This window comes from Dendroctonus ponderosae, unplaced genomic scaffold, assembly GCF_020466585.1.
Source record: "Dendroctonus ponderosae isolate FM_Combo_2020 unplaced genomic scaffold, Dpon_F_20191213v2 Dpon_F_20191213_3, whole genome shotgun sequence".
Classification (NCBI taxonomy): Eukaryota; Metazoa; Arthropoda; class Insecta; order Coleoptera; family Curculionidae; genus Dendroctonus; species Dendroctonus ponderosae.
The window spans coordinates 11,992,896-12,007,585 of record NW_026018508.1 but is presented as its reverse complement, the minus strand read 5'-3'; the positions used below and the strand labels follow the sequence as shown (position 1 = coordinate 12,007,585).

General features: G+C 34.9%; 1 protein-coding gene across 5 annotated transcripts in view; it reads right to left on the bottom strand.

Moving 5' to 3' along the window:
* The window catches only part of LOC109537535 (T-box transcription factor TBX20), a 39,456-nt gene that overhangs the window by 20,847 nt on the left and 3,919 nt on the right, over positions 1 to 14,690 (bottom strand). For all 5 annotated transcript variants that reach the window (XM_019904318.2, XM_019904315.2, XM_048664908.1 and 2 more), the window contains exons 2-3: positions 11,627 to 11,786; positions 11,355 to 11,498 (exon numbers count right to left, since the gene is read on the bottom strand). In XM_019904318.2, coding sequence (XP_019759877.2) covers positions 11,355 to 11,498; positions 11,627 to 11,786 — 304 coding nt within the window. The remainder of the gene's footprint in view (positions 1 to 11,354; positions 11,499 to 11,626; positions 11,787 to 14,690) is intronic.

The following is a 14,690-nucleotide window of genomic DNA, read 5'->3' as shown; positions in this document are numbered from 1 at the left end:
AATATTAGATTTTGATAAAATTCGAATTATTTAAAAAACCTTTAGATTTAGACATTATAAATCTTATTAAAACAAACACTTATTTTGCTCAGAGAGTCCAAAAATGCAATAATATGTAGGGTATTTCATTTAGAAAAACATAACTTTGGTACTTTTAGGGATTTTGGGATACTCTGTAAATTGCAAAAAATATTTTTAAAATGTGCACCCGATAGGCGTCTGTGGATTCATCAAATAATCCTTTGCAAAAAACAGACGGGCTAGCCGCAACCGTCCGTGCCGTATAGCGTGAATAACCCTGTATAGCATGGCCTATATTTACCAGCTCTAAATTTAGAAGAGGCCCATTCCTGCTTTTGTTTCGATTGAAAAAGTAGCTCCATTCACTCAATCAAGACCGAAGCTTTTCTCCTTTTCGGCCGTTGTAGCCGTAGCAATGCGATTGCTCTAATAAGCTGCGATTTTGACGAAGCACCGAGTGTTTGCACAGGACGCTTTAATTGCGATTCGGGAAGAGGTGTAATAAATACGTTCTTTAATAGTTGAAGTGCAACCATCATGGCCCATTTGTACTGTCACTCGGTCGGCTGGCTGTACATCTTTACGTTTAATTAAAACATACGAGCAGGACTGACGGATTCACGGGCCTGCTCGCCAACGGGCGTCGGACCGCAACAGATCAATGAGCCGTTAATGCTCCTTATTATGTCGCCTTGTTTTTCTGGAAACTGGCTGCTTGATTTATTTCATGATCGTAATGCGACTGAAACACCTACAGTAGCATTTTTTGGGACGCCTTTTTCCTTAGTCATGTGGAAAATTCGTATCTTCTTCGCTCATCAATAGTGACTGTGTTTGAGTGAATTATCGGAACCATCCTCACAAATCAATTTCAGAAAACTTCCTCCAATCTATACACTTTTATACACTTCTAAGTCAGCTTAATCCAACCCTGCAAAGAGCTTTCGCTTTAAGGTGTTAGCTTTTGGTGGACGATACAATCGGCGGCTCGGTCGCATTGCAAAAACATGTCGAATTGGTCTATCGTACATGTTCATCTCGAGATAATTGTTTGATTTATTGTAAGAGAACTAAATATATTGCCACCAAGATAATATGGCTGCAGTGCTACATGTTATAAAATATATTTATTACATTTACTGTTAAATTGCGTAATGCACCGCAGATCCAAAAGTTCACTGCCGCAATCATTTATAATTAATTTGTCACTGTTTTGGCTCAGATTTATGCTGTTTGCGATATGGGTGATTTCAGTTGAGTTTGAGTATACAGATTGTGTGAGTGGTGGGGAATATTCTGAAAATTGTGCCTAATTTGCAGAAGTTCAGGGCTTTGAAATCGATGCTTTCTCAAGATTTTAACTAAACAGTTTGGTTCAATTTGTAATCGGTAAGGTCAAGCATTTTTGGTTTTTTTCGCAGTTTGAACAGACTCTCTCAAAATGATTTTCATGGGATGAAAATAATAAAAACAATACAAAACACACCTTGAAAAATTGTTCTAAGAGTTGCTGCAAGAACGAACTTTCAAACTGTTTTTTTTGCAACCTTTACATAAAACTTATGAAATTTCGCCATCTTTAAGAAAAAACGTCCTCTCTTTTCACATCTTTAAGATCAACTGTTTTCTAGAAAAATTGGTTTATATAAACAATGGATGATTACATTGATATCTAAGTGCATTAATTAATACAGACAGGAAAACTGGTCTACTTTAAGGAGACCAGCTTTGTTACTTAAAATTCTGTCCTTTTCAGTAATATGAGTTCAAAATTCCCGAAATATCAGAAGCAAAAAAATTGTACAATTTTTAAATAAAATTTCCTATTTACGTGACGCCTCTGTATAAATTCTTCTCTTACCAAATAAAGTAGTGTTTAGGTTTTTCCTTAATAAAAAATACTACATTTTTTTTCTTTAGCGCAGACTGTTTAGAAAATATATCAAAAAGCGTCTAAAAATGTTGTTTTTTTATTTAGTACATAAAATTTTTTGGTAAGAAAATCGTCAAAATTGCCAATAGATTGCAAAAACTGAACAATGATTTTAACTCATTTAGTCACACAAATATCTGAAGATTTACTAGATAAGATAAAATTTATTGATTGCGTTTAAAAATCGTTAATTAGTGAGTTTTGCAGAAAATTTCGCTAGCTTGGCATAGTCGCTGTTATTAAGCAATCTAGTTCCGTTAGTCTTTGTTCCTCAGAACAATAGTTCAATTTTCAAACATCCTTTTGATTAAAACTAACGTCTTTGAATTAAACGAGTCAAGGTTTTATGGATGGTAAAAAATCAACGTCCGTCAGCCTGCTTTTTCGTATTATTCGAACAGCGTTATTTTTCTAATTGAGAGTATAGTCCATAATTCTCAAAGACTTTTTAGTAGAGCAACCAGTTTTGGACTAAATCGGATTTATGGTCGCATCAATGGTAAAAAGTATGCGTTAAACAACCAGATTTTTCGGAGAATATGGAACGTTCGGTAAAATTTACTTAGCAAATATTCAAACTCAGAAAAGTAGTCCATAATTCTCTCACAGATAGTTTTAAGTGCATTTATCCGTTTCGAACCAATTCGAAGTTTAGTCTCATCAATAGGAAGTCAGTCCTGAATAGCATACTTTTGACGTCAACTGATATAATTGGACTAACAATTTTTAAACTCAGAAGAGTAGATTATAATTCTCAAAAATACCTTCCAGTGCGACTAACGGTTTTGAACTAACCCGAATTAAAGTATCATCAATCGAAAAACATTAACGATAATACGGGAGGTTTTTGAACAGATCAGATTCTCACGATTTAATTAAACTAGTAATTTAAAAACTCAGAAAAGTAGTCAATAATTTTCACCGTCGCTTTTAAGTAGATACAACTAACGATTTAAACTAAATCGTATTTAAAGCCGGGGGTGGGAAAACATCAACTTTAAACAGGGCGCTTTTTCGGACTATCAGGGTCTTACAAGATAAATGGATTAGGGATTTTCAAACACCGAAAAATAGTCCATAATTCTCACAAAAACTTTCCACTGAAACTGGGCGTTTTAAAATAAATCAAATTCATTGTCGTTCGTTGATGGGACTTTGACTTAGTTTAGGTTTGAGGTTGGACTTAGTTTGGGCTAATTCGGGTTGGCCTAGATTAGATGGACTTTATAGGCTTCAGGGTTTTTGAACCATAAAATATTTGAACAAATGATATGAGTCTTAACGGTTTGAGCTGATGCTATTTCATCGTCCAAACGATCCATTGGACGTTATTGTAATCGAAAAAAAAACACTTAAAAAGTAGTGCTTTGATGAGTTTTGCGCTTAATATATCATTTGAATATGTTTAAACCGCAGTATTTGGGAACTTCTGAGTTCTCAAGCCAATGATTGCATATCAGTGAACACAGAAATGTCCCAAATGCTCTGAATTTTCTACCGTTTAAAAATTTGTAGATTTTTAAACTGGTTGCTGATGAAAAAGTATGTATCATTAAAATGGGCTTTGGATGAGTTAAAATCCTGGTCTGATCTCTTAGGTTTGGTAGATTTTGAGGCAACTTAGTCTCCAAACAAGTCGGTCAAATAAATGCAAAAAATTTCGGTAATTGCTGGTAGAAAAGCCGATCCTGGGCCAGTAAGTGCCGGGTTTGTGATTTGTGCAATCGGCTGCATGTAGCTGGTGTTTCTATCGAGATCCCCACAAGATATCGAAACAAATTAGCAAGAAAATTATAGGCTTTTCCGTGCCGCTATCTTCATCGGTGTGCCGATGTGGCCTCGGGTCCAATCGATTACAGTACTCGAATATCCAGATGGTCGGACTCATAATTCAAATTGTTGCATTTCGCGGTTTTATAATTTTAGAGCAGCACTATTAACGTTAATGTTGTTATACCTAATAAATAGCGACCGATCGAAATGGTCGATACCTTTGAAATTTATAACGATTAGCGACCGATTTGCCACGGATTTTTGCACTGTTTTGCATTTTATTAGCACGAGGAGGTAAAGTGGCAGCTTGAGGAGCCACACTTAATTTCACCGGCTGCCCGTGGTATCTTTTAGATCGCCATTACCTGTCTTGAGATTTAGAGCTTCTAAGGAAGATACTTCAAAAATAGCAAAAAAACATATTATTTAGACCAACACTGGTTATTCCGGTTCCAAACTTATCAATATTAAGGGAACAACCTGAATTAATCCGAATACATAATTGAAGGAAAATGAAATTTCCATCTCAATTTCCTTGTATTCGGCACAGGCATTTTCTAATTTACAAGGGCGTTTTCACCCAACAAAATGCCCGTCTCCGATCAAATTAGAGTCACCGCACCCAATTTGGGAGCTTTCTTGTCTTCTTGACGCATTACTTCATTTGCGAATCGTTAGAAACACTGACATCGTCTCGTTTGATATTAAGGGGGAAGCAAATAAGATTTCTCATACTTTCCCACATCAATGTGACGAGCCCTGCTCAGAAAAGCATTTAATTTTCCACCGTTCGAAAAACCATCAGAAAAAGTAGCTGAAGCCTCGCATGTTTTGTGGTAAACACGGACTTAAAAAATAGTTGAATTTTACACAATTCTATTTAATGCATTTTCATTCAAGAAATGGTTCGTTATTGGCAATTATTTAACGAAACAAGGTAACCTAAATGCATACAGAATTATTTGATCATACAGTTAACATTTTAATCCGCAACCATTAATCAGCAGCTAAACTGAAGTTGATTTATTATGGGTAGTTGAAGCTTAAGTAACTGGAAAGGTTCATGCAAATTTTTTCTCGTCCAGATCGGAAACTTTTAGATGGATTTACCGGAAAAACTGCTAATGGTTTCTGTGCGCAACTTTCAATTAATGCACAGCAATTTCACTGGAAATAACTACGCAAAATACAAAGCCAAAGTAATTTCATCACATTTCCATTAGTTGCTTGTCCTTAGCCGCAAGCTGGGCATCAGATAAATTCAATTTAAAAGCGCCTGATTGCGTTGAAAGTATTAATTTATTGTAAGCGGTTCATAATGGATAGCGGCTATTTATTAAAAATTTTACATGTTTTTTTTATTTTCTTGTTTACCAGTCAAAGCAAAAAGCAATTTCTTGTTCCTTTATACCGACAAGTGCGTGTGTTTTGTATCAATCTTTCAATTATCATGTCATTTTTCATGTCTCTTTTTGACTGGAAAACTGTGCAGATAAATATGCATCTAAATTTAGAGTACGATATTTCCTAATCTTCGAAAGCATTCATCAAAAAAAAAAATGTTCCCGTTTTGTCATGCAGTGTTGAATTTTATACGAGAGTATTGTGTTTCATAAGCTCATTTATCGTAAAGGCTGTGCATATTTAAAAAGATCCGATAAAAATCTGAAATTCTGAAAGGGCGCCCCGGAGCGCATAGTAAGACAACTCGAAGGGGTTATTTTTCTGTTTGACGTCTTATATTTCATAGCTATTTAAAATATATGTAGAAAAATGATGAAAAGCTCGCCGGGCTACTTATCTAGATAATTATCTGGTCGAATCAGTCGTTAAAGTTAAAAAGCTGAAAATGTGCCTTTTCAAGTCAAAATTCATTAGTTTGTGCGTTTGTGTACCCCAACAAAACACCTGCTTTGGAGCTGCTGTTCATTATATTTAGTACCAGATATTTATGAATGAATGAATAGAAATTAAATGCGTATTAATTAGTGATCTCTATTTAAAAAGTGTATGGCATAAATCGCTCTTTTCTTTAATGTATGTATTAAACTCGTTATAACAGGAAACCGCAGACGAAAGGCGGTATCTTAATCCCTGTATAGTCGAACTTCCTTATAACCTCTTTATAATAATTAAAAGTTTCCTGCGAGTGAGTAACAGTGAGCCCGTTTTCTAAAGCACCCTTTTCGAAAAAATCAGCTGCAAAAAAATTCAACAGATTTTCGCCTCAAACGCACACAAAAGATTAAAAGTAAAAGAAATATATACTATATACCCAATTTTGCTAAAGAACAATTGCGCGTTTTATTAAAATAAAAATTACGTTTTTGTCCATCCTATCAAATAATATTTTTTTATCTTTTCTTCTTTTTAATACTTTTAAGACTTTAACAACAGTTTTGAAACCAATTAGATGGTTCAAAATCGAAAAATTTCATTAGAATCATACATTTTATGAAGAATTATATTAATTTATTTGTGCTTGATGCGTTATGCTTCAGGTGCTTTGAGTAAGACATAAAAACAGTTTCACCACTGTGTTTTGAGCTTGAGTATAGTTTTGTCTGAAGGGGAATTAGAAGATGTTTTCTATGTTTTCGATATCGCCGCATAGAAAAAATCTTTATTTGTTAGGTCGGAGATCCATCCGGCCAATTTCATGGTTAATTTTTCCCAAGCAATTTATTTGGAAAGGAAAAATGAAAAATGCAGCAAATTACACACATAGTTAAAAGTACGGAAGTAATTATTTACACCCTTATGTTGCAGATTCCAATTCAACTTCGCTTTTATCAATTTTTACAGGTTTCATTTTACAGTTTAGCAGGAAAAGTTGCTGAAAGTTTTCTGGAAAAGATGAGGAGAAACACGAAGACCGATGGAGTGAGATTGAGGCCAGAACAATGATCAAAAGGAAAATTAAACTGGTGAAGAAACTACTTCAAATGAATCATCACCTATTGAGCGCCTACAGGTTCGAATATCAGCAGATAGAAAGTATAGAATTGACTAATGAAGCGCTACTCAAGAACTTCACCACATATGGAAAAGAGAAATGCGAAAATCTTGGAGACGATATATTTCAAATCCGTCCAAAACCTAAAACATTCAATGAATAATTCCTTAAAAAAAACAGCTTCCAGTGAGACTTTGAGGCTCAATCAGCACCCGATTTAAAATCAAAATGACTCCACCAGCCCACAAAATAAGCAACATTGAAGCGAAGAAGCTTCAGCCGATTGAGTTAGAATGGGAGCAGAGCAAAGATGAAGATGAAGAAGCGCTGAAACATCTAGAGAAGAAATTGTCTTTAAATGATCCCATATCTTCTGAGACTCTACAAGTTTGAACTTCAGCAGATCCAAAGAGTATGAAATTCCTTGTGAACGCATCGCCGCTAAACAGGCAAATATAAAGGAAAGTAAATAAAAAATATGACGGCGATGCTTGTGTAGAGTTCGAATGTGAATCCGAGTAAAGAAGAACCCGAAATATTTGAAGAAAAAGTTACTTCAAATAAAACCGCCTCAACTGAGACCGTACAGGCTCAAACAGCGCTAAATTGAGATTTTGATTTGTCTTATACAGTACCTAAATAAATCCCAATGAAGATCACAAGAAGACAAGAAGCAAAGAGAACATTGGAAAACTGTGCACCGATTGCGTGTAAATGTGAGCAGAGTAATGTCAAAGAAGAAACTGAAACATGTGAAGGCAATCTTGCTTAAGGAAGAGAATCAATAGTCAAAAATGAATTGGAAAATGTTCCTGCAAATGCTAAATGGAAGCTTGCAAGGACCAGTGAGTGTACAAGTTATTGTGATAGGTGAAAATTTCATTTAAATGCATTAGTTCAAGTATTCGTGAATGATGCTGCTCACTTCGATTTCTGAGCAAAAATGTGACAAACTTTGAACAATGGCGTTTTAGCAGGACTTAAAATGTACGGACTTTCCATATGAATTTAAACAAACTAGATATGCACACCGGTTGGAAAAATGCAGTCAAACGGTCTGAGGCTTTATGAATGATCCAGCAAGCGTAAACGTCTTCAGTATTCGAAATTGGGCAGTTGAAATTTCGGTTGTTTATTTTTTTTTTGATAAATGGGCGTCGTGGGGCGTCCACCGTCCAACGACATTTAAAACACGACAGGAGCCACGTCACGACATTGACTGAAACGCTGCCATCGCTCAAGATAATACCCACCATTCGTCATCCGCAGCTCAAGGGCTCATATTATTTAGCATGCGTCCAAAAAACGATAAACTGGTTATATTCGTTTTTAATCTGCGACGATCTTGATTAAATGACCAGCTTCCATTATTCAGACGTATCAGATTCCTATGGTGCATATTGCATGCTTTCGTACAGGGTGGTCGCCGTACTGCACACCTACTGAACCAATGGTGGAAGCCGCAGAATGTTCGATGATGGCCATCCAATCAATGTTGGAGAACTTGAATTCAACTAATTCTCTTTGGCCAACAAGGGGCGACATATAAATGAAGATGAAGAAAAATGATTCAAGCGGCTACCTAAATTTTCTGCAGTGCTGCGCATTTGAGTGCTCAAAATATGCCCTTTGTCCTCATACCACTTCGCGCCTCTTTATATTTAGCAGCCAAAACTCGCTTTAAAATAGTGAGTTGAATAATTATTTGCTTTGCTCTTGTTTCCAGATTCGCAAGTCGAACATCCTCTGCTTCCAGGCTCTCGTTCGTCTGCTAGCTCGCAATTAATTTTTATACAAACGACAACAGCAAAAGCTTCTTAGCTCATTTTAGCGATATATTTTTTAAATTTAATTCACTCATATTCGAAATAAATCGGGCTGATTTTCCTCGACAAGATTCACATTTCCACAGCCATTCGACGCAGGAAAAAACCGAACTAAAAGACATTTCCTCGGAAGGTAATTCAATGAAACGTCGCTCACATATCTTTGTAAAAGCCTCGACAGTTTACCCTGATCATTTAGTAATGGAATTACATTACACAAACAAGGGCTTGTCACATTTTCCGACAGTTTTCATGTTGTAAGGTAATTTGCTTTTATTGCGTTCTTCGGCTTTGATAATGAAAAATCAATTTGATACGAGGAGCTGATGGATTGCAAGCACAAATAACGCAACCAGGTCATTTCGATACCTGCTTTCAGGTAAATGAGAAGCCAATTTATTGGGAATAGAAATACCAAAAAAACTAGTATTATTTGCTGATACTTTGATACACAAACTATTTAATTTAAGCGGCTTGTAGGAGAGGGTAACACTGAAATAACTTATGGAAGTTTTTTCAAAAACAATAAATTATACCCGTTTATCGTTAATTTACTTCAGCAAGTTTCATTACCCAATAAATAATCCGTAATCGAATAAATCCATGGACAAAAATCGCTTTAAAATCAGATCGCTTCGTAATTAATCCCATTTAATTTATCAAGAACCGTATAGCGATCCACACAAAAACCGTTTAATATAAAACCTGAAAAGTGGCTTTAATTAAAGATGTCATTAAAGAAGTCATTTCTCCGGCCAGTCTGATGATAACAAACGAGAAAACACTAGTTTACAAGCGCATAGCTCTCGTAAATGATCATATCCTAATTATAATATCAGCGATATTAAGGTGCCAGTGGGTAATAAAGTCATATGTAATCACCGATATTAATTGCGTTAAATAACTCAGTTTCTTTGCATGTGATGTTAATCATTTACTTTGTTTCTTCTATACATCTCTCTCAGATTGAAGAGGAGCGTGGAACATAGACGCAAAACAGCCGGAGAATGGTTAGATGAATCTTAATAAACTTGAGAATAAAGACACCCAGGCAAAGAAGCGATGATGACAGCAAAACCAGTCAAAGAACAAAATTAACTAAATAACACAAGCAGAATAAATTGAACAAGTCAATAACTGAAACTAGAAGTAGATGGGGACAAACACAAAGCCACTGAAAGGGGTTTAAAGAAATGACGAATATAAAATGTGGATGGTGGATGCAAATTCAAAGAGTTTATAATGCCTGTTTGAAAGGCCACATCAAAACCCGAGAAAAAGTGGCGATTTTCCAGCCCGAGGAAATTGAAGTAAACGCGGCGTTGTTAATTGAACTAAAAGCGGGAATGGGGACGAATATGAACTGGAATAAAATTTGTAAAGAGCACCAAGATATGGCATAAAAAGTTACGTAATTAAACATAGAAATCAATTTTTTATTGCAGAAAAATTGTCAGTTTTCTACAAAAATCAGGAACCAGAAGCACATTGTTAACCTCCATAAAAAATAATTAAAATTTAACCGGCAATGTGCTTCTAATCTGATTTTGAACTAAATTATTATTTTTTTCCCAATACAAAGTGGGGCATCTTGCAAAATATTGCGTAATTCCATCTATTCGGAGAATAAATTTCGATAAAAGACAAAAAACTACCGAGTTTCTTGACTGACAAACTGAAAAAGCTGTTTGTCGATTTCCAGCAAAATTATACAGCCAAATCGACTGAATTCGTAATTAAAAACCCAAACTTTGCAATGGTTTAATTTATTTGATATTTATCTCGCACCTGTTAATTGGCTACTGATCGAAATATGTGGACCACACGAACGGCCGCTAAGCTGTTGTATGAAACCCGGCGTTTCCAAGTACTTTTAGATGAAAAGAACAAAAAACTGTTTAATGCAAATGCGAAATTAACGAGTAAATTAGTCCGGCGACGGTTGGATGTTTGAAACTGGTGAGTTTCGTTAAGTCCGTTAAATATTTGTTAGATAGAAAGATACAAGTTTGCAAACGTTTCCCATTATTATAATACAAAGTGTATTTTCAAAGAAAATTTCGACTGGATCATTTCTAAGCTGAAAACTGTCGTTTCGTTTATGTATTTAAGTGCGTCGAGGAGGCAGAAGCAACATTAACTATCTCTCATCAGCTTTCTACGTACTCCCAAACCACCTCCAGAGGAATGGCGCCAATTTTAAATCACCCTGTATGTCTGGTCTAAACCCCGTATTAAATTCATCGACTTTACACTCCGCCAATCGATACACTCATCTTTTAATTCAATTCAGTGAAGAATTAATTTTGAACAACAATTAAGTTGTTCGTATTGATGTAAGACAGAAGGCCTGCGGTGAGTTGTCAGGTAGAAAAAGGCCTAATCGATTTCCAAGGTGTTTGATGAGCTTAATGATTAGAGCAGTATGAAATTTTAAGTGTAGCGGAAAACGCTCCAAATGAACATATGGCAAACTCATAGCTTAGTTTAGCATACTGGCTAATAATGAAAAGTTTAATAGAATTCGTTGTTGTAGCCGAACTTCATGAGGCCAATCGGGATTTAATCAACAATAATTAATTAACATTTCACTGCGTCCAAACGATAAAGATATGGGAGGTCGCAAATGTTCATTAATTTTGTGCGCTCAAATCGTTTGACTTTTATTATTTGTTTAATTGTTCTTTTATGGGTTTATCAATTTCACGGTTACCGGCATTACAATTAAAAATTAATTGAAGCGTATTGTGTTATTAAAACTCGCACTCTATTAATTTCGATCTTATTACTACCGCCACTCAGTATAATTTGAAAAATGCTTAAAAATATATTTATTGGTACTCACCTTCCAGTTTTGGTTATAATCATTTCAGTGCCCAGATCGTTGAATTTGTCCCAAAGGTCCTTAGTTTCTAAATGGCAGGTAACATGCCTTAAGTCTTCGCTAGTCCATTTTTCTTGTAGCAATGGATTTTTTATTGGTGGTAGCCTGAAAAACCAACGCTGATAATATTAACGAAATAAATAACAAATGAAGACAAACATAAATTATTCTGGGATAAACAGACTGGAATGTTCAGATCTTTCCGCAAGATGTTTGGCTCCGAAGCAACTTACCTACTGTCTCCATGAGACTGTGTAGGTGTGCTCGACTCAGAAGTGGAAGAAACATCTACTGGAGAATCTCTTCCACTTTCAACGTCTGTTGCTATTGAGGCACAGCTTCCTGGGTTAGGCGGTGAAGGTACTGATGTAGACGAAGCATCTATGAATTTATCTGCAAAGAACACATTTAAAACGCATTATAAAAGAATCGAAAACAAAGAAATCGCCTACAATGTAACTGGGTCTCATTTAAGCAACTGATTGTGAAATTCACTGTTTATTATTACTTATTACATCTTATCCACTCGCCATTAGTTCTCGACTCGGAGGCCATTGTCTGTGAGCCAAAGAACAAATGACGAAAACGATCAAGATAAACATCGATATTTCCGCCTTTGTGCCATACATTATTTAAGTTACATTGACCGGGTGCTCACTGATTGTTATACTGAAAGGAATAACAAACAGATAAGTCAAAAATGCTGAAATACAGCTTACACTTTACCGTTTACCGTTCAAATATACACAGGCGGATCTTCGGTAAAGAACGTGTGAAAACGATGGCTCAAAAAAGGGCAGAGACTATTTATCTCAACACCTATAATTTCCCAATGTAATTAATAAAATATATGTTTAAATATTTGAGTAAGTTGCGTGACTGGGTCTACATAATAGTATGCAAATATTATTAATAGGTGGATAATTTATGCAGTGTAAAAACGTTTACCGTTAATGTACGTAGACGCATCTGGAGATGATTTTTTCCAAGAAATTTTATAAATGTTTAGGCCAGTCGCTTGCAAACTGTTTCAAACAATCGCTCATTTTTCAGATACAAAAGATTACTTTTTCAAGTTTGGCAATTTTTATTTGCTACTGTTTAGGAAAGATTAGAAGAGCGCAATTCGATTCAAATAGTCGTTTGGTAATTGTAATTTTGCTAATTAAGATTTTATTTCTGGTGGTCCAAATTCAAATCAAAAAAAAATTTTTAATCCTTTTTTTGGACAAGGACTTGTGTATTTTTTATTTTTATCACGAACTTTAGCACGTTTGATGAGTTTTGGAGAATTTTTTCTCGATTTTTTCGACATGTTCTTTTTGCTACCAAAAATAATGAGTCAATGCGGTTTAATATTTATTTTGCTTTAAAAATATTCAACGTTAGATGATTGTAGTAGCTTATTAGTCAATGCAAAAATTTAATTTTATAATTATAATATAATTTTATACGCAAATGTCTTGGTAACTTTTTGGTTTATTTTTTTAAATTCTGGCTTTAATCACGCTAATATTACTTTATCAAAAATAAGGTGCTCTATGAAATGTGCAATAAGTAATTAGTTATTATTCATAGTACTATTGAGTTAAAATTAACATTTGCAGAAGTTCATTTTTGCTTAATTCGAATAAAGTTGCCATGAAATTGAGTTTGGAAGCTACCGAACAATTAACTTTTCTACGCGTCGAATAATTTTTTGTGGCCATTTTTTCGGTTCTATGACAAGATTTGCCTCTCTTTATTCGGGCACGCATAAAGAGAATATCTTGCAACTCGGGTTTATGAGTAAAGTAGCAGATGGTCTATTTAGTACAAAAATTGTACGTTTAATAAATTTAAAAAATCGATAAGGATTCAATTTTTCAAGTAGTTGCCGCCTTCAAAGATTTTTCGAAGTTTGCAGGATAACGCGGCTTTCAAACAAATGAAATAAAGTTTCAAATAGAGTGAAAGAAAAGTTAACAATCGAGTTGATAAATCTTTATACAGTAGATAAATATATGAAATGCCAATTTTTAATAGCCCAGGCTTTAAAATAAAGCAAAAAGTAAGTGTAAGAAAAAGTGCAAATACAAAAAACGCATAAGTAAGCAAACTAACTAAATAAATGAAAGGATTTGTTGTCGTAGATTAAGGGGACAAATAATTATTTGGAATAGGAAAAGTTATTTGTTTGCTAAAGCCGCGAAAAAATCCCTTTTATTTAGAATTTTCGGACACGAAAAGCTCTTCATTTAAATAAATAAAGAAAAGTCAACAATTGAGTCGCTAATTGGCTTTAAAATAAATATATGCAATGCAAATTTTCAAATTTCGGCATTAAATTCAGGGAATTATCAGGCAAGAGAAATGTTCTGGTATTAGCGGTAAAACTCGTTTACCTCAGATGTTCCAAAGGGAATTATTTCAGCCCATTTGAGATTTTCATAAATTTTCCTCATTTGTTCGATTCGCACGCAGTAAACCCGTTCCGAAAATGGACGCCCTCCACATAGGTAGGCAGGCATGCATAATTACCGAAGATTTTTATCACACCTGGGTGGCAATTAAGTATTCCATAAAAATGCGACGTACGTTTTGTATCATTAAGTAAATTCGTGTTATTAAATGAAAGTGGCGGAAACCGAGCACCTAAATGTCCTCAAATTGGTTCGGAGTTGTGTTTCGAACATTAGTGTTTAGCCACTGTTCAGACCCACTCACCAATAAGATCTTTATCGAACGGGGGATCATGCATGTAATGACAATGTAAATTATACCCGTCTTAATGGCCGGGCAATTATTAAAATCCACAATTCCAGCCAGTGGCTTTTTAACGGATATATTTGGAAGAGTTTGCAAAGTGATTTCGTTAGAACATCCGGAAGGGGTGGTACCATGTATTGATAAATAAGGCAGTGGAAAAGGCGAATGTTTTCACCCTATGAAAAGGTGCCGGTGTTACATAAAACAAACAGCTGTGAATGATTGTGATTTTTCTGCCATCTGCTATATTTAGTTTTTCGATATCTTTGGCTCCATCTCTTCTTAACCTTCTGTAGGTTTTCATGTTGGTTTCTCACCAAATTTTGCTAAGATGTTACCAAGGTCATAATGTTTCCAGCTTTAAAATTAAAACCTGCCTTATTCTTCATATAAATATTCGCGTCCATCTACCATAACTCCAAACCTGTGTGATAAGCACCGTCTTTTCAAACCTGTACTTTAATTGAAGATTTTGGAAGCCATTCAACTAACTCTCTAATTATTTACTATAATAATTTGTCTTAAAGTTAAGCAACAACAAGAAAAGGA